General features: G+C 38.6%; 1 protein-coding gene across 2 annotated transcripts in view; it reads right to left on the bottom strand.

The window, feature by feature from the left end:
• Nucleotides 1–8,973: 8,973 nt before the first annotated feature.
• Nucleotides 8,974–27,716, bottom strand: part of Fam135a (family with sequence similarity 135, member A) — an 86,610-nt gene continuing 67,867 nt past the window's right edge. For both annotated transcript variants that reach the window (XM_005404471.1, XM_005404473.1), the window contains exons 19-21: nucleotides 26,451–26,561; nucleotides 12,551–12,664; nucleotides 8,974–10,376 (exon numbers count right to left, since the gene is read on the bottom strand). In XM_005404471.1, coding sequence (XP_005404528.1) covers nucleotides 10,171–10,376; nucleotides 12,551–12,664; nucleotides 26,451–26,561 — 431 coding nt within the window. In that variant the 3' untranslated portion in view covers nucleotides 8,974–10,170. The remainder of the gene's footprint in view (nucleotides 10,377–12,550; nucleotides 12,665–26,450; nucleotides 26,562–27,716) is intronic.

The following is a 27,716-nucleotide window of genomic DNA, read 5'->3' as shown; positions in this document are numbered from 1 at the left end:
GAACAAAAGAGACCTTTCCCCACCAGAGAGGTGTTGTCTCACAAATTCCATCTTTTGACATATCTACCCTGTCACTGAAGTTGAAACTCCCAATGATCCAAGACAAATACTACGTCTTTGGATTTGTGCAGATACTAGCTCCTCATATGTGCAAGGGATTGCCTTCCCAGCAGGTATCACTTGGGCTGTCCGCCCACAGTCTGGAGGAAAGGGAAAAAACAGGGCTGTTTATTTTTGTTGTGAGGATAAGGGACATTTTGCTCAAGGCTGCTCTGTTGCATGGTCATTATCTGTCTCTTCCACAAAGCTTTCCAGTCCTTTTGCAAAGTGTCAGCAAGGGTAGTGTTGGGAAAATGAGTGTAGCTCTAAAACTGATATGAAACGCTGGTCCTTCCTGGGAAACTCCCAGTGGGCCCAGCCTCAGCCCCAGCAAACAATAGGGGCACACAGGCTGGGTGCCAGGAAGGCCCTGCCCTTGGGTGCTAAGCAGACTCAGCTGGGATTTCCCAGGGACCAAGTGTCCACAGGCCCGGGCCAGCCGTGGCTGTCCACATGCCACCAACTACAGTCCCGTGTGCCTGGGGCTAAATAGGAGGGTCCTGACTGCGGTGCACCCTGATTTATGCCATGTGCACTTCAGGCACCCGAAATTCATTCAGCACAAACACTATTTGTGCTCAAAATTGGAGCAAAAACAAACAATATCCAGTGGCCAGAGTGGAAGCTAAGGCGAGCGTGCACAGTGCCTTGGGCTGATAGGCTGAGGCAATGGCTGTGTATTCCTGTTCCCTTGCACCTGGCAAACTGGACCCCAGAAAACTGTTTGGACGCCTCCATTGTGCCATGCACCTGACTAGTAGGCAGCTGTAGCTACAGAGATGGTGATTGCCTCACTCCTTGGGGAGGGGGCACGGGGCAGTGGAACCCATTCCTGAAAGTAAAACAGGACAATTGAGGCCCTGCCAGCAGTTCACCCAGTCCTGAGGTGATAAAAGGAAACCCTCGGTCAGAGGCTGCAGAGAGACCAGGTTTTGCCCATTGTCATTGATTTGGGCTATATAAAAAATTCAATTACTCAAAACCTTATTGATCACCCCAGACTCTCATATTGCTCAATTAGTCACTCTCCCCTTGACAAAAAATAGTAAACATTATAAATAAGGAAAGGGATCAAAGGGTTTTGGATGTCTTACACCTATTGGTTCCAACAGATCAAACAATCACCCTGAGATGGAATTACCTATTAGGGAAAAAAACATTTAAAGGGCTTTTAGACACAGGTGTGGGTGTTTCAGTGCTTGCCCAGCACCACTGGCTTAAAGCACAGCCTAAGGATGTAGCTACTACAGACCCACAGGGAGAGGGCAGTGTTTCTCACCCTAGCAGGTGGTAAGTAGCTAACCTGGAAAGATGCAAGGCACCTTATCCAACAAAGATAAAAAAGATGCTACAATGAGCTATGACACTTGCCAAGGACTGTCCATGCGTGAGTGGTTTTATTCTCCTAACACAATGGCTTTAGCCAGTAGCTAACGGAAAGAAGATTCCCTCTCTCATCAAGCTGATCCTGCAATTAGAGTCCATCTTATAGATAGATGCATGATTTAGGTTTTGGAATTTTAGTGGTAATTAATTTAGCTGGACAAACTAAAGCTGAATGACTTTTTTCAAGTACAACCCAAGAGTGTTTGTGTGTCTACTCCTAGACGTTGCACTGATCCTTTTAAGAGGGATCTTAAAAATAACTTGATAATTTCTTTGAAAGTGTGCAGAAAATGGAAATTACAACAGAGATTATTAGTTTGTGACAGTATTCAGAAATCATGGAGAGCAGCCACATTGTCCTGATGCTTGCTGATGATATGGCCGGCAATCCTAGAAGTTGCAAACCACCTACTGTGTTTAGTCACAAGTATATGGAACTAAATGCATACAGCAGTGACATAAAAAAGTAGATTATAGAAGCTATGAGGTGACCATGAAAGAGTTTTTTATAGGAATTAACTGGGAGCATTCTACCTAGTACTCTTAGGTCAAAAACATCCTCTTTCTAATGATAGAAGCAATGTTCTTAGTTCTAGGAGAGGTCATGATGATGGTTTCTTGAAATTTCAAAATTCTGAAAAAATTACCAACATAGAACTTGCAGATGCTTTTAGACAGAAGTGGCAATTACCCCAAACTGTTTTGAGTGATCTACTTTGGTACTAGAGCAAGCTGTCAGTCTGTATTGTGAACTCAGATCTGTATAAGAAGCTGATTTTCCCTTTCAGGCAGCTGGTGTGCAGTCCTGTGACAGTGACGCCACAGAGACTGCAGTATAGCTAATAGATGAGGGTAAGGCTAAATTTGACCTTGGGGCCAACCAAAGAAATTGACCCACAAGTCCCAGGAAATAGTAATCAAAATGGAAATTAAAGATTTGAATAAATGATAGAGTATATAGAGATAATTGAGCTAAAATTTACCAGTATTTTAAAGACAGAATAAAATACAAAGAATATATATATATATGTGTATGTATATATATATATATTCATTATAGATTGAAGATTATACTCTATCCAAATTTTTCATAACAGATCTCTGTTAGTTGAACAAAATATGACTAGTCTATTTACAATTATAAATTTCTAAAAATTGTAAGAGTTACTATAATTGTTTGATCTAGAATATATTTGCAGATTTTTAAATGTTTGTGTGTTCTGTGTAGTTGTTATGTGTTATTCTGTGAACAGCTGTTCTCCTTTATTTTGAGCTCAACCATTTTTCTTTTATCATTTGTCTATAATGCAATTTGGATTATAGACTTAAAAGCATGCTTTCATCTGAGTTACCAACTGGTTTAAATAACATCAAAATTGGATTTCTCACAGCTGATAAAAAAATTAAGATATTTAACCACAATTCTTTAGAGTGAGGATAAATTATTGGGCAAAACTCCAACTGGTGAATAAAGGGGTGGCCAACCTTTGTTCATTAATAAGGAGCCCCCAGTGAGCTCCAGAGTCTCTTGGAACCCCCCAAAATTTGGTCATGGTTAAAAGTGTTCCAGAAAAATAAAAAATAAGATGTTCTCATGAAAGATGCTCTTCGTATGAAACTAAATTAAGAAACAAAGGTTTTCACATGTGTGAAATTGTTAATCTCATGGTGTATTAAAATGTATTCATGTTTCTGGATGTACAGGTTTTCAAAATGTAAAGCAAAGATTGCTTATGATAAGATTTTTTGTTCAGATTCAGACCTTTGCCTTTAGGAACTTATATATATATCTCATTAAGCGATAACAGGTTAGAGAAAAGCTTTTTATGTATTAGATAGAGATGACTGGTAAAAAGGGTTATGTTATGTCAAAATGAAAATTTAAGTATGTTACAATATGTCATCATGATTATTATGTGGTGATGTTATGTATGGATTTGTTTCCAATTTCAATGTAGAAATATATAACTATTATCCATTAACATTTTTATAGGAATTTAAATATTAGGATATCCAGGGTGGTTAAGAAAATAACAGTTCCATTTTATGTCCAAGGTGTTTAATATTCAGATAGATAGAAATGTTAAGCTTATTGCCTCTATTATAGTGTAATGTTATTAAGCTTCTCCTCTAAGATTTGGAGCCCAAAAAAATTGGAAAGATACACAGGCTAAGAGGATAGTCAATAGTTTGGCCCTAGCCCTCCAAGGTCAGTATAAACCCAGGACAGAAGAGAAACCTCTGCTATGGCATCCTATAACTCAGTTGAGTCCTTAATTTTCTGATCAAGGAGATTATGGGACTACAGAGGAAAGTAATTCGAGGATGTACAGAGTCACTTGGAGAGAAAAGGTCTCTCAAGCTTTCACAGAAAGCAACTTGGTCAAGCAATGGCCGTGACTCATGCAGATGGCTGCCACTGACAGTGGATCTAGAGGTGCTGTGTGCGGTTCCAAAGCAACACTGAGGAGACTGAACTGACCTTAACAGACAGTGAAAAGTGATCAATATGGGTCTCTCCTTAAGTTGGTCTTAAACATCCAGCAGTAATACATAACTACAAGATGTATAAACAAGCATTGCCATAGTAAGATGTTAGCTGTAAAGGGTTCAAATCGCCAACTTTGGACATTTTCTGGCAACTGACTACTGTTAGGGATGTTGAGACTGTATTTTCTAAGCATAGCTTTTCCAGCTAATCATCCATCATTTACAAAGCAGACAAGAGAGACATGTTGGGAGCAGCTGAAGCTGGAAAGTAGCTACGCGTGCAGGACGAAGCCAGCCCGAGAATACGGGAACCCCTCGAAGCACGGAAACAAGGTGTGTAGCTTGTCCATTGATTGCTGGGCAGCGAGGCTAAAATCAGTCAACCTCTTGAGGGTATAAATAAACGCTCTTCTATTCTTGGGCACTCCCTCTTCTCCACTCAGGAGAGAGAAAGGACCTCTGACTAACCCCAGCTTTTTGTCTCTTGTCTATTTTTCTTCATTCTTGCCGCCCTTCCTTCCCAGGGTACGGCAAGAACCCAATGGATCTGTACAAGAGGAGCCTCTAAAATTATAGAATTTTACATATGTATTCCTGGAGAGTTGCTGAGCCTTTGCAGGGTCTGACCATGCAGTGTCTGGTGGCGAGGCAAGCTGAGTTTCTTATGCAGAATTACCCAATTCTTCTAGATAATGAGCCTTTGCACAAAGAGGAAGTGGTATATACAGAATTGAGCCAAAGCCCGAACTCAAGTAATTTGCCTTAGTAGGTTGCTCACATGCCTAAAGTCATGCTTTTAGCCAGGCATGGTAGTGGCTGCCTGTAATCCCAGAACGGGGAGGCTGAGACAGAAGGATCACCACAAATTCAAGGCCAGCCAGGGCTACACACAGTGAGTTCAAGACCAGCCTGAACTACACAGTGAGACAGTCTCCCAACAAAGTCATACTTTTGTACTTTCACATGTATTTATTCCTTAATGATGAGTTCCTGTTTAAATGAGGCTGCTGTTAAGCTGGTGGCTGGAGGTTCCAATTTTATCTGAAGGCACAAGTAGGGGAGGATCAGTTTCCAGGACATTCACGTGATTATTGGAGGATTGAGTTCCTTGAGGGCTTTGAAACTACTTCCCTCAGCTCCTTGCAAGGTGAGCTTCTCCAAGGGTCATTTTACAGCATGGCAACTTACTTTCCATGGAATGAGTGAACCAAAGAGCAAGAAAACCCATTCAGCGGCCATCAGTCTTTGGGATCTGGTCTCAGTACAGACAGCCCACCTCTCTGCTGTATTCTTTTGAGTCAAGCCATTCTCGAAGGGAGGGTTGCCTCTCATGGTGACCGACTCTGCACACGGTCAGCCTACCCCATGCACCACAGCAGTTTGCTCAGTGGGCCAACTAATAACGTAGCCATGGAGGCTAGGACATACGCATACTTTTAACGGTCTCTAGGACTAATTAGCTAGCACCAGTGCTTATCAACTGCAGGTACCCTCTGATTATAATGGACTCGACCGTCACACAGAAGGTTGCAAATTGCTAAGAGGGACAATTGTTCTGGATTTGGACTGCTTTCCTTGTTTTGTCCTTTAACTTACTGCCCTCCATCTGTGCACTTACTGAGCCCTTTATACTCAGCACATCTTAGACAACATCCCACATGACATTACTTCTTACCAAAAGCCTCATTTTTTCTGTGAAAGATGTACAGCAGGGAACCGCTAACTGCTGGACTTAGCAGACTTTATCAAGTCTTCTATCGCCCAGGAGATGGTCTTGTAGGGTGCTGGGCAGCTCTACTGCAGGGTTAGTTTTGCAGAAAATACACTGAAGTATGCCTCAGATTCCACAAAGTTAACGGTTCTTGATGATACCCTTCTATTGACAGGAAAATGCAGAGTAGAAAAGGGATTGCTATCTCACTGTTAAATCTGACACACTGCCTGTATACTTTGTCTTCCATTATGGGTTCCCTCTGTCTCAACTTCCCGGTGTGTTTGATGTTAGCTCAAAACTGCTTGGTCCTCAGCCCTGACCCTTCCCTGTTAATGCAGCCATGTATGCGGGAGTCATCCAGCCCTCTGAACCATCCTGTGGGAATCAGGGCTCTAGGAACTGACGCACATCTACTGACATTTGGCTACCTTGCTGTAATACATCAAATTCTTTTTCCACGCTTGGGAAGTTTTCTGCTATTACCTCTACCGACAGGTTTTTACGCCCTTTGTACAATCTTCTGACTTTTCAGTGATTCCAATTCATCGTAAGTCTTCTCTGCATCATGTATCAGCTGCTAGATTGACGTTTCATGGCCCTTTGCTATTTTAGTTCACCATTAGTTGATCACTAACCAGTCCTATTTTCTAGGTCTGATATTCTGTCCTCACATAAATTCTGCTGTGTATACTTTCAATAGTTTATGGGTATCTTGCTGTAGTATATATTATATACAAATCTAGGAGCCTCCTTTCAACATCTAAGACCACCTGTAGCAGATGAATGCGTTAGCTTGCAAGATACAATCTTACAGCTTTCCTGCTTTTGTCATTTACCTCCAGGAGTCCAGGTTCCACTGGTGTAATCTTTGTACCTAGAGCAATTCTTTCACAAGGAGAGACAGTATCATTTTCTCTAAGTGGACACTGGGACTACCACCGGGCCATTTTTAGCTCATTCCTCTGGGAAAGATTTGAAAAAGCAATTGTTAGCTGCAGTGACTGATACTGAGGATCAAAGGATAAGTGAAGCAGGGAAAGGAGTGTTAGAACTCAAGGGGTCTGTGGACTAACTCACCATATTGAACACAAGGGATAGGGAAGAGGAGTAAGTGTTGAGAAGTTATAACCATCGAGACTCAGGGCCAGTAGATCTAAAAACTGCACGTAATTACTATAGTATTTTTCATCAGAGAAGTTTGGGATATAAAACATGCTATCTTAGGAATTCTCACTGTACTGGTCTAACGGGGCTCTGGAATTTAATAACTAGTTCAGGTGATTCTCATGAAGAAAGCTGGTAAAATATTGTCCTAGCTCCACTTCCTTGCTCACTGGGGCATGTATGCCTATGTAATTAATTTCCTTATTTTCCCATTGCTATACAATTATTTTGTATGGAGGTGACTGTTAAGTCATACTTTTTGCCTGAGTTGCAAACTACTGAGAAGAGATCACTACAGAACTGGAGAAGACAATGCTCTGAACCTGGACCTCAGAGTTACGGTACCATCAGGAGGAAGCATTTAAAATAGGTGAATGTGGGTAAACAGCATACAAAAATACTGGTAAGACAAAAAGATGGTAGTAGATCTCTGACAGGTTGTTTTTGGTGCTACTACCATACCTATGTGTTACTTTAGTGAATCTTGGAAAAGCAATCTCAGTTTTGATTTTGGAAACAGATTGCTGTCTCTGATGCTGGATGCCTGAGCAATGGCATAAGACCTGAGCAATGGCATAAGACCTGCCATTCCTGGGAGACTGAATCTGGAGTTAGTGATCCAAGTATTTGAAAACCCGTTTTCAGGGGCACTGCAGCCAGCAAAAAGCACACACAATCTTTCACTTTCTCTTAAGGCCAGAACTTGGCTATGACTTTGGCGACCTAATTTCTTTTGGCTTGTACCTGATTTCCAAACTTGGTTCTCAAGCCCTTTCATCAGTTCTGGTGACTACCTATTCTTCCAATGCATTACTTTCTTCTGCATGAGCTTGTTTTGTTGCTTGCCATCATGAGATCTTACTGTATACTTCGTTCTTGAAGAGTGCATCATATGTCGGATAATCCCATCTCCTTTCCTTTAGGACTTTACTTCATCTCTCACAATCTGAATCTGGAAGTAAACAGTGTGTGACGGTTTCCTGATAAATCAAAAACTAAATATTAGTTTTTAAAGCATGCTCACTGATATGCTGTTAATACTGTACTGAAATAACCAACTAGCTAAACATGATCCTAAGAGTAACTTAATCAACTACTTTTTATATCATTATGGATTATGAATAAGGGATGGCAGTATAGTTCAATAGAAAGCACCTGCCTCGTACACACAAGGCCCTGGGTTCAATTCCCAGCATGTGCGTACATGCACACACACATTATGAAGCCATGTGTGGTGGTGCACACTTATAATCCCAGCATTCTGGGAGGCTGAGGCAGGAGATTCACAACTTTAAGCCTGGCCTGGGTAAATGGGAGTCCTTGTCTCCAAATTAAAAAAGGGGGTGGGGGATGCTGGAGATGAAGGTTGGCACAAAGGCTCTAGGTTTAATCTCCAGTACCACCAGAAGAAAAAAGTCGTCAAGAATAAGAATGAGTCCTTTGATATGTCTGGAAGTCATTCCAACTTAGAATATGCATGATGTTCAAACTGAGGACCAAGGAACATATGAAAATGAAAAATCTGTGGCAAAAGTATATGGTGGAGCTGGGTGTGGTGGCACACACCTGTAACTCCAGCACTTGAAAGGCTGAGGCAGAGGAGGATGGCACAAGTTCAAGGCCAGCCCAAACTACAGAGAACTATATAGCGAGATCCATCTCAAAAAACAAAACTAAAAATCAGGAAAAAAAAGTATGTGGTAGACAGTGGATATAGTTCTATTGTCCAGTTATAGTGTCCTTCATATATTATTTAGTCAATGTCTGAAAAATTTGAGTACTTCTGAAGTAATTATTGAGAAATCAATGAAATTCTTTTAACTATTTGGTATATACAAATCATTGGTCTACAGGACTGATTTAGTGTATCTAACTGTAAATAAAAATATTTTCAGTATGAATCATTCAAGGATGGGGAAACATTTTGAGAAAGGTAGTATGAGGTGATTTCATCATTGTGCAAACATCAGAGTACTATACATACTTACTATAGCCTACTGCACACCTAGGTTACGTGGCAGATACCACTGAATACTTGGTTCACTGTTGACTGAAACATTGTTATACAGCATGTTGCTGTGCCTATGGTATTCTAAGAATAAGTGAAGAGGTACAAGTGCTTCAGCTGCTCTTCCAGCTAGTCATTTGTTCATTTATTAACACCAAGGCAATAACATGATGCTAAAAATAAACATGCATCAATTATACAATATATACTTACAAAAACCTTCTGTTATAATCGGTGAATGCAAACACACATTCCATCCACCCTTAGTGCATTATTATTTCCACAAGTAAAACAGGAAAGGAAAATAGTGAATTTAATGCTATTCAGCACCTTTAGTAAAGTCAAAAGACTCAACATCTCCATGTATCAAAAACATTTGCAACTGTCACCAAACATGTAGTTTTTTCCATTTTTAACATGAATCATTTTATTTACATTACTCTTTAGATCAATAAATTTTAACAATAAAAATTATCTAAAGTCATAAAAGTATTCATAAATTTCAACATTTAGTTATTATGTACATACAAGGAAGTCCATGAAAAAAGTTAAAAGAAATGTGGTCAGAAAGTTCAAGCAACATTACGAAATTTAGCAAAATTCCAATCTAATCAAGGCAGCGGGCACTCAAACATTCAAAATTCTTTAATAAAAGTCAACATGAGAAATAATGTTGAATCCACCAGTAGAAAATATATTTTAATAGGCATGACATATATTTAATAGCAACAGTAATGACTTGATAGAAAACTTTTATAACATTGTCATGTATGAACTACCTGGTTTGATCATATGATAAAAGTATATTTTAGGACTAAAGAAGTTGATTTCAAAAAATATATTTTAGCAGCCATAACTTTATTTCCAGTTAAAACACAGTAAGATGTTAAAAGTAAAATTTATACTTAACTAAATAATACTCCAGAAACTAGAAAATTTAAAACCCCATGCTATTCTAGCAGTAACTGCCTCTAGTAGGATGTAGTCTGATGTAAAGTGTGGGAAGCCAATAATAAATAATCAGACATACATATGGGCTTAAAATTTCACTGAAATACTTAGGTAGCAAAATATATGAAAAAGTAATAGAAAAGTAAAAAGAGAAAATTAAAAAATATTGCACAGCCACATTACCTAGAAAGTAAATTTGATGTTTAAAAAGCTCTACACATGGATGATATAAATTATCTTCCATATAAAAAGGTATAAATATTTCTTAGAACTTATTGGCATCTACATTTAACTATAATACACTATTTGAATCACTGCTGAATGAGGTAATTGTCAAATCTCTAACAATGCTTTTATTCTACTGGAAATATTTGAGGGCAGCAACCAGAAAGAATTTCTCTAAAAATATTTCCGAGTCAAGAACAGCTATATGTGCCGCTCTCCCAATGAGTGAATCGGCGGTATTGGGTAATGCATTGATCACGTTGTATCGCACCAAGTTACAGTCTTGGCTTTGCAGAACTGGGCGAAGCAAGTTGTGGATCATTTCGGAATAGATCTGTCCTACAGGCAAACAGGAAAAGGAACACTGTTCACATGAGTGGATGGAAAAATGCGACGGCAACTCGGCAACTGTTATGTAATTTTTAAGATTCAGTTACATTAGTTTCCACATAAAGCAAATAATTTCTTTTAAAATATGTTTCTTCAGCTACTATTTGAGACTCCTTTATAGAAAATATAAATAATCACGTTTCCAGCCAAGGAAAAAATGACAATTTTATTATACATTCTGTCAATTTGGTATTTTCAACTCAAAATAATGCAGGTAACAAGCAAACTGTTTTCTTCAACATTACATTACTGGTAACTCATTAAATCATTATAAAAATGTGCGAGCAATGGTAAAACATCTTGATGAGGCAAAATAAAATACTTTAGTCTACAACGAATTCTGTAACATGTTCCACTGGTGGTATGTGCATGACTGTCCCACTGAGTGGCTTGGGGTGTTCTCTTAGGGTGTACAAACCACCTGATGGACGTACAGACCCGTCATGAACGTGTTAAAAATATTCTATAGTAGTTAATATTTCTAAGTTGTTTTGAGAAAGAACAGCAACTCTCCGTAATCAGAAGAATATAAGCCTGACTCAAAGAACAGGATACCTTTTTAAAATACTTGGTTAAATTCTAAAAAAAACCCTTTAATATTTTGTTTAGCTTTTGTTCAAAGTTCTGCTCGTCTCCCACTCCTTTTGGCTAATTTAAAATACATTCATCAAGGCCACATTAAGCATAAAAGATAAAGATTAGGTACATGAGTATGAACACATGAATGTACAAACTGCGAAAGAGGTGAAACATTGCTTGTTCCCTACCTAACACTAACAGGGGTGCTAACATTTCCATGGGACCGGTGGGCTTTAGAGAGGTAGCTATGATATTTCAGAGAAGAGGCAGGAGGAGGTCCTGAGGGGTAAGAAGGGAAGAGCACAGACAAAAGAGAAAAGAGGGGTTTAAGGCAACGATCAGTATCACATAAATTCACTAAAATATTTACTTCCACCTCTCTTGGCTTCACTGCGAATAAAGCTGGATTTCGGGTTCCATGCTACTTTTAAAATATGTTTACACACGAAGAAGTCTAAACTTCTCTTCATTAAATTTTCCATCCCCCCAGTTGTAAAGAATCTCACTGTGAAAACAAAAGACGTTTATCTGGTTTTGTCTACCCATCTTAAGTTTTAAAAATTTTCCCCTTAAGTGGATTCTAGCCTTTGCTAGAGATGAAGATTTTAAAACAGGTCACTCTGAAGCCACAGGTAAGCATCTGTCACACGAGTAAAATACCCACAGTATGCTAGGGAGCAGCCAGGCACTGCCCACACAAATGCTCGTAGAGTCCTGTCTGAGGAGATGCTGTCTGGCACAATGGGCAAAGGCAAAGGATCGAGAGTTTAAAATCAGTCTTTTTTCAAAAAAGAACCCGGGGCAACTGCAGGTAGAAGACTCATTTCTTGCTCTGAGCCTCACTGCGACTTCAGAGGAGCCACTTGCTATCTCTGGGCTACAGGACCCAAGTCTCCTTCTGGCTACAAATAGCTACGACTTAAACTTCTTTGTTATTCACAAATAGGGGAAAAAAACCACGCAACTGCTCCACTCTCAGGAAAGCGGGGCAAGTCCTTGTTGCCGTTTTCCTGAAAGCGAGACACAGGAAAACACGCAACACGACCACAGGTCCATCACCACAAGCACCCACCCTGGTGAGGAGGACCTCCAAGCATGGATTTAGTTTTTCCCCTCCAGCCTCGTCTTCTCTCCCTTTGTTCCCCTGATCCCCTGTGCTCTCCCCCTCCCTCCTCTCCCTCTTTCTTCCATACAGGGTTTTACTATGTATTTCAGGCTGGCCTGAACTCACAATCCTCCTGCTTCAGCAGGGATTACAGGCATGCCCCGCAACCTCACCCAGCTCTGATGACTTTTGAGGCAACAAAATGGAGATGCTTTTGTAATTAGATGAAAACCCTCTTTCACATGTAAAGACAGCTCACACGGCAGGATAGAGAGAACTGAGGTAACACGGAGGAAGGACAGCTGTTACTAATCGTAGTTGGAAAAAGAAGAACAAGGAAGGAAGAGGTGACCGAAAGAAGAAAGCGACACTGGACAATCGGGGAAAAGCTCATTCACAGATACAACTCTATGAGAAATGCTTTACGTTACTTAGTTACCTGACTGTTTGTCCTTTAAGGCTGTTTTACACATTTCAATCCGGGCAGAATGGTAAGGAACGTAGCGATCCTGTAGAGATCCCACCAGCACAACATTTTTGAAATAATGAAGCCCTGGGAATGGAAAATTAAGAATTGTCATGCAATAATTTACTAGATTCACAATAACTTAGTGTAAGCTTAAATAACAAACGTTTACTTCATCAGTAGTGCTAAGTTTCAACTTGTAAATACATTACGAATCCTTTCTCCCAGTTTCCATGTCCTCTGTCAGACCAGAGCCCTGCTACTGTGGCTGCACTGAGAGAGCAAGGGCTGTGCGGGGTGGGGCGCAGGGGAGACGGCGGATGCGCTGGGCTGAGGTTCTACTGTGTTATACATCACAACACTGCTACCTTTGGAAGGGTTTTGCGACCATATTCAGGGGTATTTCCAAAGGAAATTACGCTCTTGGCCTTACGTGGGTTTTCCCAGTCTGTCAACACCCACATTTCCTTGGTGACATTAACAGTACTGGGTCCATTCCCAGAGAACTCGGTGTTGGGCCAATTACACTGAATCCTCCCCTCCCAAATCACCACAGGTGGTTGGATCTTAGGGCAGAGGACGAGGACTACAGTTAGCCACGCCCAAAGTACACCATGAAAAGCAGACTAGTTAGAGATCTCTACACTAGTAACGAAGTGTTTCCACTCTGAGCACCCACAGGAACAGCACAAAGCAAAGCAAAGAACAACAACAAAAATGAAAACGTGAGTTTTTTCTGCAGCACAACTGGAGAAGAAAACTTTAAGGCAAAGAAAAAGTGAAGTGTACATTAAGAATGGATCCCGGTAACTCTATGATATCTAACACAGCCGTGAAAACTGAAAACCTAAACGAGGCCTCTTCATCTGGTAGCAGCTTATGTAAAACACAATGTGTGCCTTCCTAACGTCCACGGACTCAAAGAAACCCCTTAGGAAACCTGCTTGTATACCTGACAATGTTCAAACAGATGCACTGAGTGACTCATCTACAGAGCCAAGACCGCTGACTTTAAAAGTTATTTTTGAAAGACTGGGTAAATAGAAGAAACAGGGGCCAGAGATATAGCTCAGCAGCATAAGCACCTGCCTGGCAAGCGCCAAGGTCCTGAGTTCAACTCCTGGAATCAAAAAAAAAAGAGAAAGAAAAGAAACATAAAAAAAGGAAATACAAGGCAAAATTAGCATGAAGGGGAAGATCAAAACAAAGCAGAAACACTAGACATTCACAAGTAGAGGGGAAAAAAAAAGATAAAGGCCCTATGTTCCTATTTTTACAATCTGAGAATGGAAGGAAACTATTACCCTGGAGGAAAATTTTAAATTTTGAGCAAGCCACTGCAAGAGGATTTTTTAACGACACTGAAAAACTACAGTATGAACACCACTTTAAGGAATCACTGAAATAGATGAATGTTGGTGACGGTTAGAAAAAGATCTTGATAGTCACAAGTTCTCAATTTCCGAACAAGATGAGTATCTATTTAGAACGAGAGAACAATAAAAAAGCCATTTGGTCTACAGAGTTTCTAAGGCCAGAAATACTGGACAGAGGGCAGAAAGTCTGAAAAGGAGATAAACATGTGAATGTCAAAGAAGGCAAACAATATACAGAGCAGTGGTCATTTCACAGGAAGATATGACTGGAGATGATGAATGTGGATATATATGCCAGCCTGCTGATGAAGACATTCTGTTTTCTGGTACTGGGAACTGAACTCGGGACTTTGTGCTTGCCAGGCAGGTGCTGTGCCACTGAGCTACCTCTCCAGCCCAAGAAATTCGTAAGGCAAGAATGAAGGAGAAAAATAAAAACGTCAACAAGTTTGTAGAAGATACTAAAGAAATAGGAAAAAGCCTTTCAATTTTCAAACCCTGGGGAAAGCTGAGATACCGCTGTGTGAAGTCCTGCTGATCTTGTCGGTGCTTGTTCCTTTTAGAGTAAGAGCTTACGGGTGTCAGTGGGACGCTGACAGAAAACGTTAGATAAAATCACTGGCATCCAACTAGCTTCCTTGGAATATCCTATTTTTAATCCCAACTGTGCTCAGACAAAAGAGACTTTTACTATCAAATGCTTAACCACTTCCCTTCTCTGTCTGGGATATAGCTCAGCGGTAGCATGAGACCTCAGTTTAACCCTCAATAGCTCAAGGGTAACTAATATCCCTGGAAGAGTGTGACTATTTCACCTATGGTTTTCCTTATGCTCATCAACGTGTAACTGACTACTCTGTTAAGTATGTGCTGCACTAGACAGTGGCACTTGAGTCTGTTTTTGTCTAACTTGTGAACTAAGGTTTATGGATGGGTGAAAAAAAAAATCCTCTTTTGCAACCCAGAACACATTTTCCAATTTGAGTTTTGACACATATAAGAAGGAATATTACTGTCACGTGCAGTGGTACAAGCCTATCATCCTCAGACTCCTGAGGCTGAGGCCAGAAGATAAAGCCTGGACTATATAGTGAGGCTCTGCCTCAGAAAACAAAGCAAAGCCAAAAAACTGTAATACAGATTATACAGCTAATATGATAATTAAACTGATGGGAGGTATTAAGGATTAAGTTTGATTCCAAGACTAAAGAGTTAATTATAAAGCACAGGATATGAGCAAAATCTCAGCTCTGCAGGTCTGATATCTAAATTTTAGGTTGTGACACATGAAGATTGCTTGTATTCTTCTTTCTTAAAGACGTCTGTCTTAAACATGGGGCTGGAGGTGAAGATATGTCTTACTGCGTTTGATTATGTTTATTTAAGTGCAGTAAGTAGTTAACATCATATTAAAATTTCCACAGGCTTATTCAGGGTGTGGTAGCGTGCGGCTGTAATCCCAGCACTCGGGAAGCTGAAGCAGGAGGACTGCCACAAGTTTGAGGCCAGCCTGGGCTACACACTGAGTTTCAGGCCAGCCTGAATTATAAAGTGAGACCACAGGTTTTAATGAAAGATTGTCAGCTTTCTTAAATGCACATACATACATACAAACAAACACACAAGCATGAGAAGACAAGGCAACAAAGTGTCTCCCAAAACTCCTAAGTCCCCAAAGCCAATCCAGAGGCATCAAGGGAGAGAAGAGCGTAAGGCACATATCCAAAGTACTCTCCAAAGGATAATACGAGGTTAGAAAACAAATCAAAGAGGTGCTTGATGAGATCACAGAAGATATAACTAAACAAGTAATGGGAGTAACAACCAAAGAACCCAGGAACTTTCAAAAGACACAATAAGCCTGAACTATATAGAGAGAACCTGTCTCAAAAAAAAAAAAGACAATAAAATGCTAGTTGAACCAGGGATATAGCCCAGTGGTACAGCACCTGCTGGACAATCGCAAGGTTGTGAGTTTGATTCCCGGTACAAAAAAAAAAAAAAGAGCTAGCTCAGCTACACAAAAAGATACAATACATGAATGACCAGTTTACCAAAGAATTAGAGTCCATGAAAACGTTTCAATCAGAAATCCAGATTAAAAATTATACTGAAAGAATGAGTAACAGAAGCAACCAATGTAAGACAGAATTTCAGAATTAGAAGATAGGGATGCTTTCAAAGATCAACTGCTTAAAAATACCTTAAAAGCAAAAAGATAACATGAAAAGTGATGCAACAGCTGATAGATGATATAAGGAAGACTAAGAGTAAATGGAAGAAATGGAAAATCAGAAGACAGCACAAATGGCATAAAAAAATTTTTTTTATAGAAATAACAGACAACTTTCCAAATATAGGGATAAAAATCAACACATACTTAAGTGAGACATACAGAACCCCAAATAGCCATGACTAAAAGAGAAGCCCTTCATGTCACTGACAAAGAACCAGAAGTCCAACTCAGGGGCAAAATCTTAAAAACTATGGAGAAAAGCAATGGATCACTTGCAAAGGTAAACCCATTAGAATAAGTGAAGATTTCTCAACACAAACCTTAAAAGCCAGCAAGGCTTGAAGTGAAGTGTTTCAAGCCCTAAAAGATTATAACTTCTATCTCCAACTTATATATCTTATAAAATTTTCCTTCCAAATTGAGGGAGAAATAAGGTACTTCCATGCCAAGGAGCACCTCAAGAAATTCATGAGCACCAAACCAGCATTATAATTTTGAAGAATGTCCTACAGAGAAACAATGAAGCTAACAGTCAGTATCAATAAGTCAAACAGAATGGATATACCTCATAGGATTAGCAGCTAGGAAGGAAAAAAAAAATCAGCAACAAGAAAATAATGCAGTGACAGGAGTAACTAACTGTCAGTGTGAATGATCTCAAGTCCCCAAGTCAAAACACGCAGATTGGCAGAATGAATCAAGAAACAAAACCAAATAACATGCAGTATATAAGGTTTAATTAAAAAAGAAATTTACAGATTAAAAATCAAAGGATAGCAAACAATACTCTACGAAATGGGAATCCAGAAAAAAACAGGAATAGCTATCCTAATTTCAGACAAATGGATTTCGAGCCAAAATTGATGAAAAGAGGCAAAGAAGGTCACTATCTATTGGTTAAAGGAACAATTCAACAGAAGAGAAAACAGGGGCTGGGGATTTAGCTCAGCGGCAAAGCGCCTGCCTGGCAAGCGCAAGGTCGGGAGTTCGGTTCCTGGTACCAGAGAAAAACCAAGAAAAAAAAAAAAAAAAGAAGAGAAAACAATTATAAATGTATGTGCAGCAAACATTGGTGTGTCCAACATCATAAAGCAAATACTACTAGACATAAAGAATTAGACAAACATCCACACAATTACAGTGCAGGAACTCAATACTGCACTGTCACAAATAAATCAACTAGACAAAAAAAAAAAAACAAAAAAACAACGAAGAAATATCAGAATTGAACCAAATCTTTGAACAAGTGGACTTAAGAGAGTCTTCCACTGAAGCACGGCAGAAAGCATATTCTTCTCAGCAGTACATGGGACTTTCTCCAATACAGATCACATGCTAGCTCATAAACCATGCTTAAGTACATGCAAAAGAATAAAAACTTTTTCATGCATATTATCATACTACAATAGTATGAAACTAGAAATCAATGGCAAAAGAAACCACAGAGACTATGCAAACACATGGAAATTACAAATAATCAATGAAGTGAAGAGCTGTTTCGGTGAAAGAATAAACAAAATAACTATTTCCTTAGCCAATCTTACCAAAAGAAGGAAGAAACAGCCAAATCTATGCAATTAGCATTGGAAAGGCAAAATCACAATCGATTCTGCCCACATCCAGATCATTGGTAACTACTTTGAGAAAGTGTACTCTAATAAAATGAAAAACTCAGAAGAAATGGAGAAATTCCTAGATGCATATGACTTACCAAAGCTGAACCAAGAAGATACAAAAATCCTGCATAATCTAGTAACAATGAAATTGAAGATGTAAGAAAACAGAACAAAAAACACAAACAAATAAATAAACAAACCTCCTACAAATAAGAAAAGCCCAGGTTCCAATGGATTCATTGCCAAATTCTGTAAGAACTTTAGACAAGATCTAATTCCAATACTCTTCAACCTCTAATGAAATTGAAAGGGAACCATTACTTCCAAAGTCATTCCTGGAAGCAAGTATTATCCTATCCATTCCAAAAAAGGACCTAACTAAAAAAGGGACGTATAGGACAATTTCTTTAATAAACAGAAATGCAAAAATCCTCAGTAAGATACTGGCAAACAATGCCAAAAAAAAAAAAAAAAAATCATCAAAAAGATCAAACATTATGACTAGGTAGGATTCATTCCAGGGATGCAAGGATAAGTCTACATAAACAAAACAATAAATGTATACACCACATAAAAAAGTCACATGATCATGTAAATAGATACAGGAAAAGCATTTGACAAAATCCAACACCCATTCATGATAAAAACCTTGAAGAAAATAGGTGTAGAGGGATGTTATCTTATCTAATAAAAGCAACTTATGACAAACCTGCTGTCAATATCATACCAAAATCTGAGGGCTGTGCCTCTAAAATCAGGATGTCACAATTCTTGTTCTAGTCCTTGTAACATTAGCCAGAATAATCAATCAGGCAAGAGAAAGAAACAAAAGGGAAACATATCAGATCAAATTATTATTTGCAGTGATCCTTTACATAAAAGACCCCAAAATTTCCACCAAGACTCTTAGAATAGCCAAATTTATCAATATATCAGGACACAAAATCAACACACAAAAATCAATAGCATTCCTGTACACTAATAATGAACTCACCATGAAAGAAATTAGGAAAACAGTACCACTCACAGTAGCATCAAGAAAAATGAAATACTTAGCAATTAACCCAACTAAGAAGTGAATGACTTCTACAATGAAAACTACAGTATTGTGAAAAAGGAGATCGAAGACAATATCAGAAAATGGTAAAGTATCCCATTCTGGATAGGCTGAACCAACACTGTCAAAATGGTCATACCAAAACTGTTTATACAGATTTAATGGAATACCAGTTAAAATATCAATAGCATTCCTCACAGAGCTTGAGGAACAAGTTCTAAAATTCTTATGGAATCAGAAGAGATCTAGAATAGCAAAAGCAATCAGGGGCAACGAGAACAAGGCAGGAGGACTCCGAATACTACAAAGTTACAGTGACACATGTACAGCATGGTACCGAGAAAAACCACTCATGATTAATGGAACAGAATACAGAATGCAGAAAACAACTTCAGACACATTCAGCTACCTTATTTTTGACAAGAGGGGCAAATACTTTTGCTGGAGGCAAGAGCCTCATTAAATAGTGCTGGGAAAACTGGTTATCCACATGTTTAATGTTGAACCTAGGTACTTATCTCTTGCCATGTACTAAACTACAATAAAAAAGATCAAGTTCTAAATATTAAAACAGAAACAATGTGTTGGAAGACAAAATAGGTAAAACTTTTGAAGATACCAGCAAGGATTTTCTGAACAGAATCCTAGTTGTGTAAGAAATAACATTAAAAATTGATATATGGGATCATATCCAATTAAAAAGCTTATGCACAGCAGAGGAAACAACTAATAGCAAACAGACAATGTACAGAATGGGAAAACAATTTTTGCCAGCTAATCCACAAAGAACTAGTATATAGAATACATTAAGAATGCAAAAAAATTTAGCCCCCCCAAATTAAAAGACCCAATTAAAAAATGGGCATGACATGAATAGATACTGACCAAAAAATTATCCATGAAAAAACGTTCAACACTGCTGGCCATTAGAGAAAGGCAAACCATAACAACACTGAGATTCCATTTTACTCCAGAAAGAATAGTTATCTTCAAGAAATCAAGTAATAGCAAATGCTGGCAAGGCTGTGGGGATATAGGAACCCTGTGTTACTGCTGGGACTCCAACATGTACAAACACTAATGGAGATCAGTATGGCGATTTCTCAAGAACTGTAACTGGAAATTCCATTTGACCCAGCCATTCCCCTTGTAGATACCTTCTCAAAAGAATAAAAGACATCATGTTGTGGTAACACATGCATACCCACATTTGTGGCAGCACCACTCAACAACAAAATCTTGGAAGCAGCTTGTATGGCCATCAACAAAGGAATGGATAAAGAAAATATAGTCATACACGATGGAGTACTATTCTGCCATAAAGGAGGATAAATGAGTCATTTCTAGGAAAATGGCTGTGCCTTTCATTATCGTAAGTGAAGTAAATGAGAGACACAAGCTTAAATATCACGTGGTTTCTCTTTCAAAAGGCAGCTAAAATGTAAGTGCAAAAATACCAGACAGACATATGGAAAGGCAAACAAAGAGATGTCAGGGGAGGGCAGCGAGAAAAAAAAGAGGGCGCCGTAAAGTGGTGCACAAGCACCAAATCTCTAAGAGGAACGGGGTCACTAGGTACTGTAAACGTGTATTTAAAAATAGATATGAAGAGGTCCGAGAGATGCAGGGAGGATGAGGGAGGACAAGGGAAGGGGATTAAAAACAGAACTAAGATGTGTCATGTCTATGTGCCAGGTCCCCGGGATAAATGTATCACAAACATGTACTGATGAAAAAGAACACATTCTGATCTGAAGCATACAGAATCAATCTTTCTCAAAATTTTGTTTTTCTCATTTATGTGTTTCATTTCTGGAAAACTCTATCTCTCTATCTGTCTGTCTGTCTATCTATCTATCTATCACCTTCTATGTATTTTCTGTTTTGTTTCTAGTTGACTTGGAATGTCTTCATGTTTTTATAAGGTTTTTCAATGAATGTCAAGCTCTTCTTATCACAATTAATGTTATACTAGCTGTACCTATACAGTTCTTTTCATCATTAACAATTATTTGTATAAAAAAATTATAAAATGAAATTATTTTCATTTCATTTAAAATAATTCAGAGCTAACTTCTGCTTTATATTTTCACTCATAATACTTCTCTATCATTACTCACATTCTCTGCTAATCTGAATATGATGACAGGAAGAATTTCTTTTTAGTGATAAAAGAAGTGGGTTTCATGATTCATTCACAAGACTTTTGTGAGCTCTCCCTCTCCTCCCTCCCATCCTCTCCTTTCCTTTAGCAAAGTAGGTGAATTTAGGGCTTAGGACAGCTGCTTACTCTATTAGTGAACGCATGTAGGTAATCAAACCATTTTCCTGACCTTTGTAGTATCAGTAGTAATATTCTAATTTTATTAAAAAAAAAATTCTAATTTTATTATTTGGCTCAGATTAGTAATTACAATTTTATGTGACTAAATAAGATGTAAGTACTTTGTGGTTAAGTAAGATACAAATCCATAGCAATGCTTTAGAATCGGGGTGTGTGTACATGGAATTTTGTTCTAGACTGTTTCACGGTAAAATTTTGGCACTTCATGTTTATACCCCTGGGTAGTTTGTTTATTCATCTCAGAATGGTTTTCCCTCTTGTGTTTTAAAAATATAATCATTTTGCCAGGCGTGGTGGCACACACCTGTAATCTCACCACTCGAGATGCTGAGGCAGGAGGATCGTTACGAGTTTGAGACCAGCATGGGCTACCAAGTAAGCTCAAGACCAGCGTGAACTGCATAGCGAGACCCTGTCTCCAAAAAAAAAAAAAAAAAATCATTTTCACTGATCTGACAAAAGCTGGGAAACACTGGGTTAAACTATATTTAGTACTTAAGGAAAACATATAAACTATAATTTCTCTCCAAATAATTAAAAACAAAATATACTGGGGCTTACTATGTAACAGACAGTAGCCCCTCTAATATATGGTGACTGACAAACCTTTTAGCAGGTTAGACTTTTAAAATCTTTTTCTTTTGGTCTTTTTGAGACAGGGTCTCGCTATGCAGTTCTGGCTGACCTTGAGCTCACTTTGTAGCCCAGGCTGGTCTGGAACTCACAAGGATCCTCCTGCTTCAGCCTCCCGAATACTGAGATTACAGGCTTGCACCACCACACTGGGCTATAATTAAGTAGTTCCTGAAGTGCTGGTTTCTGAAGGTTCCATCATGTCACTGCGCTCATTCCTATAACTTATTTTTATTGTTAGAATACAAGACATTTTATTAGTTCTTAAAGAAAAGACTCAAGTTTTTTCTAACACCCTCCTCTTGCCTGCCCTCTGTATTCAGTCTGGACACAGCTACTGGTTGTGTAGATCACTCTATACTCCTTTCTAGGTGCACACAAGACTTTGTATATTACTGACTGCAGTGCTGGGCATCGAACTCAGGGCGTCACACATGCTGGTCAGGCATCTCTCACTCAGCCATAACCCTAGTCAAGTTTATTTTCAACTGTTCAGGCATGTGTGGTACTGGCATACAGAGCACAGGCCAGACAGGCTGCTACACAGCCTTGCAGCGCACACCCTAACCCCTGACAACAACATTTCCACCTAGAATGTCCACAGTGCTCTGGCTAAGAAAACCTGTGCTTTAAAAACTGACATACTGGAGGGGTGTGGTAGTCCACGCATGTAACACCAGCACTGAATCTCTGTGAATTTGAGGCTAGCCTGAGCTAGATAGCAAGACTCTGTTTTAAAAAAAACAAAAACAAAATGAACAAAACCAGAAACACCTGACCAAACAATATTACACTATTCTCATTTATTTAAGTACATTTGAAAGAATTTGCTTCTTGAATAACGTTGGCTATTGCTGATTCTTACCACACTTGGAGAAACAGAAGGTAAGTGACATTCATAAATCAAAGTGATACCTACTAATGCACTCTAATCTTCCGGAAAAAGATGACCTGTGCCACAGTAGCACAGCACGACACTTCTTTAATCATTACACTTTGTCAGAGTTCACCTGCTGCTAAAGAGACTCTAAGTAAATGCTCTTAGGTAGACCTTAAGCGATAATTTGGTTTTGAAATTCTGTTTATGGACAGGTGGTTACTTGGCTATTTTTGAGTTCTAGTCATGGAATGCAATCGTGTCCATGACCCTTTCTGCTCCAGTGATCTTGCCTATGTCAGCTCTGGTATCCTTAACTGCTCTCTATAATCATTTACCTTCTTATCACTCTAGGGCCTTCATCTTCTTTCCCTTGATATTCAATGCTGAGATGTTAGTATCCTCACTATACTGTGAAAGATAAATAGCTGTTTGCAGAAAGTCTGCGTGTGTGTGTGTGTGTGTGTGTGTGTGTATGCGTGCGCACGCGTGTGCGTGTGAAAATTTGCTATATGCCGGGTGCAGTGGTGCATTCCTGTAATCCCACTACTTGGGAACTGACAGGCAGGAGGATCATACATTAGGGGCCAGCCTGGGCAACTTAGCAAGACAGACCCTGTCTCAAAAATTAAAAAAAAGTCTAGAAGTGTTGCCCAGTTGTAGAGCACTTGTCTAGCATGTGTAGCACTCTGGGCTGAATCCTTAGTACCCCCCCAAATTGTCATAAGAATTTGCTTAATGTTTATAATACCTTCATAAAAAAGATATTTTCATTTTAAAAGTAACATTTCTGTGACTCTTTACCAAACCTACTGTGTATGTAAACACAGAAAATGAAAAAAGCTATACCATACCTAATAAATACATTTTTTATAAAAAAATAGTATTTGATATTTTAGAAATCATGCAAATTATTTTAGGTTTTGAAAATACTTTCTTCATTTAATAATAATGAATAACTTTTAATCAAGGACAGCTATAAACTTGCAGAGAAAAAAAAAAAAGACTGTTTCAAAAGGCAGGTTCACAGCTGGCGGTTTTCCTTACATAAAAAAGCAAAAAAGGAAAAAGACTGAATTTTGATTCAAACAGGGAATTTTAAGGTTTTTCCAAGAGAATGGGAAATCAGCTGTGCAGAAGGAACTGAAGCAATAATCAGAACAGGGCAACCACCACTTTGTAGATTTTTTGCTTGTCTATTTTTGACAGGACCTCACTAGTTCAGGCTGGCAAAAATCCTCCTGCCTCAGCCTCTTGAACACTGGGTCGCAGGTGTGCACCACCATGCCCAGTGTACCTTTTTAAATGACTGCTTTTGATTATTTTAAGATGCTTGAAAAGAGCATTTTAGTTAAGTAAATTGGTTATGTGCTCTTTTCCACTGTTCTGTTTATTTACTCATGTTTCTGGTGTGAACCTATATATTTCTGTTATATGTGCTACGCTAGCACAGCAATTTCCTAGAAACTATTTCTCACAATTGACTAGACAAAAAACAAAACATGAAAAAAAATCACTGTTCAAAAGGCTTCCTTCAACCCTTCTAAGTATTAAAATTTTTAAATCACCTGACAAAAAATTGTTGATATTTAAAACTGAAATTAGAAGTAGTTTCTGAAGTCTTTGAAAATACATAGTACACTGTTGGCTTACCATAACACGGTTTCGCCAGGGACCACGTACTAGCTCTATGATCTCAGGCAAGCCACTCAACTTTGCTGTGTTTCAGAGTCCTCATCTGCGCAGTTCGGGCTGTGTTCCTACTGCCAAAGGTTAGGTAAAAAGGTAGTATGTAATAACGTGCTGCATGTGTCTGTTGTTACTTTTCCTTCTATAGATGTGTAAATACTGCAGATGGGCTTTTGCTGCACTGTTCAGGGTGGTCTGGAAGTAGGTGATTCTCCCACCTTCAGCTTCCCAGTACCTGGGATTACAGGAGCCTATAAATGCATACTTGGTCTAAGGGGATGTTTCGGTTCAGCTTGGCCCTTTACCTATCTCTTAACTCGTCAGCAGTGATGATATTATCCCTAAGCTACACACAATGGTTCCAGTTAGTGTCAGAAGTTTTTCTCACATGAGAACCATATATACATTGTATTTGATTTTATCTATCCTCCTATGTGATATGTGGACTGCCATCAGATACTAAAAAATATTGTAAGGATAATTCACTGATTTATTCATCAGTACAATGGGCATATACTGAATGTCTACTAGGAAGAACTACATTAAATATTAAGTATGTACGGGAGAAATGGGAAAGAGGTGACACCACAGATCCTATCAAGGCAAGGAGGTTAAGAAACATAAATGAGGGCTGAAGATTTAGCTGAGCAGCGCAGCACCTGGCTGGCAAGCACGAGGGCCTGAGTTCCATTCCCAGTACCAAAAAGAAAAAAAAGATTGACATGGGAGGGGAAGCGGATGCAAAAAGAATTAAGGCAGGTTATGCACATGTTACCGACTCTCCACAATAAAGGCAATCATTATGTACTGCAAACAAGTACTAAAAAAAAGACTAGCTAGCAAAAGAAGACAGTATGTTCAGCTTTAGACATACTAGTTTGTTATGTAAACAGACACCAGCAGGCAAATGAGGACTGAAGTTCACTACTGAGGTTCGTCATGGAGACAAAGGTTTGGAATATAAAGGTATACACGGTATAGCTGACACCGAGGAACAGTAAATCACATTAGGCATCAAGAAAACCTTTGAAGGGGCTGGGGATGCAGCTCAGTGGCACAAGTGCCTGCCTGGCAGCACAAGGTCCTGAGTTTGATTCCCAGTACCAAAAAAAAAAAGAATCACAAGAAAACCTTTTGATAGGTGATAACAGTTTAATTTTAAGACCCGAAGAACATTAATTCAGACAATGTGCTTATGCCCTCACACACGGACTATGAACTTTGTCCTGAATACCACGAAACGACGTGAAAGATTTTAAGCAGGCCCAGTATTCTCGGATTTAATTTTTAGGAGATCATTTTATCTGATGAGGAAACGATACTGGGTAGAAGGGGACACACAGGAGGTAGGTAATTAGGAGGATAAAGCAATAATCTGTAAAGTGATAAAGGTTGAACTAAGGCAGTACCAAAGAAGAGAAAGAAATAGTTACTAAGAAAGCTCAATGTTTTTAGACCTGGTAACTTAGTAGATATGGGAAGAAGAGTCTCAGCTTCTAAGTTTCATTAACTTAAGGAATAACTATTAATAGTTTAGTTTCTGACATTGTCAGAGATTTGTGAAATAGAAGGGTAGAAAAATGTAGTTTACTAAGAGTTGAGAATTGGGCTATGACATGCAAAGGCCTTGTAAAAAAATACAGACTGACATAACTGGTATTGAGTACTAACTGCTGACATTTGAGGATAATTTAAAAGTAGCTATATAGCTCCTAAAAGATAAATACAATCATAAAAAAATTTTAAAAATTGCTCTTTCATCTGCTTAGTTTCAGTACTGAGCCTACTATTTCCCTGTTATTAAATTACAGGAGAATGTGGGGGCTGGGGATTTAGCTCAGTGGCAAAGCGCCTGCCTGGCAAGCGCAAGGTCATGAGTTCGATTCCTGGTCCCGGAGGAAAACAAAACAAAAACAAAACAAAATAAATTACAGGAGAATGTAACTTTTTAATCACCAAAAAGACATACTATCAACTTATTTGCTAACCATTTATTTAGTAAAGTTATCATGTGCATATTTTCTCAACTGTTGGCAGATACTCACCTGCTTTATTACTGAGCTTATATAAAAATGTTTGGCGAGGGTCTGAGTGATCTCGACATGTCAGCTGCAAAAGGGAACCTGATTTTTTCCATTTCTGCATAAACCAGAGACCTAGAGAGTTATATGTGATATGTGAGTACAAATGGAAATATACAGCAACATGCATCAAGATTATTACTTCTGCATTTCACTTCCAAAATGACGTCTGTCAAATTAACATTTTGTTGGCCAATAAGAAATTTGCAAAATATCTGCCACTTTCTGATAACAAATCCAAACATGCATGAAGATACATAGGTTAACTATGGTTAGTAGTGGTTGACGAAGAGCTTGCTATTTCTATCACATTCAGTGATGAAACAGGTAACAGCATATGAACAATGAATTTGGGCAAAGCGTCCCTACAGATATACTATATTTGCTTAAATTACAAAGGAGCAGAAGGACAACTTCAAAAACAGGAGTAGATCCAAAGGCCTAAGCACTGAGTGTTCAGTCTACAGATCATTACAGTTAAGGTAGAGTAGACTGATATAAAAGACCAACTCTTAGAATGAATAATTGGATAAAGTTTTCTAATAACAGGTGAATATGACCTAAGTTTCACTTTTAATTGTAGTTCTTTGTATTATCAGTAACATGTATTACACATCTTTCTCTTACAGAAAGTGAATAAAATCTCAATCTTTTCAGAATTGGTTTTTCAAGACTGGAATATTCACATTCTTTGCATCTATAATTAAGACAAAAGAGGGAGAGGAGGGGAAGGCTTTAACTGATTAAATCTGACAGTTGTAAGTGCATCTGAGAAAAAGTTTGATGAAGAAATTCAAACTACTGTAGCACATCCTATTCATGTTGATTTTATTTCATTTCATTTAATGACTGCAACTTCTATGTTCTTTTTGAAACTACAAGTATAGAATTGGTTGTGCACTGAAATTACTAATTTGAGATGGGATACAAAGGAAATAGGTAAGGCATGTCAATAAAATGAGGGAGAAAAGAAAATAAAAATAAGAGTATAAAGAATTAATGAAAAACAGTTGGACACAGTGGTGCACGCCTGTAATTCCAGCACTCAAGAGGCTGGGGCAGGAGGATTGCTGTGAGCTCCAGGCCAGCCTGGGCTACATAGTGAGTTCAAAGAAAGTGTGGCCTGAACTACATAGTGAGACCCTGTCTCAAAAAAAAAAAAGATATTCACAATGGTAGCCAATCAACTAACCTATAAACTATTAAAACTCTAAGAGAAAAACCAAGCCA

Source organism: Chinchilla lanigera, unplaced genomic scaffold, assembly GCF_000276665.1.
Source record: "Chinchilla lanigera isolate Chin_1 unplaced genomic scaffold, ChiLan1.0 scaffold00087, whole genome shotgun sequence".
NCBI classification, from domain to species: domain Eukaryota; kingdom Metazoa; phylum Chordata; class Mammalia; order Rodentia; family Chinchillidae; genus Chinchilla; species Chinchilla lanigera.
The sequence above is the reverse complement of the archived record's forward strand: the minus strand, read 5'-3'. Positions and strand labels throughout refer to the sequence as shown.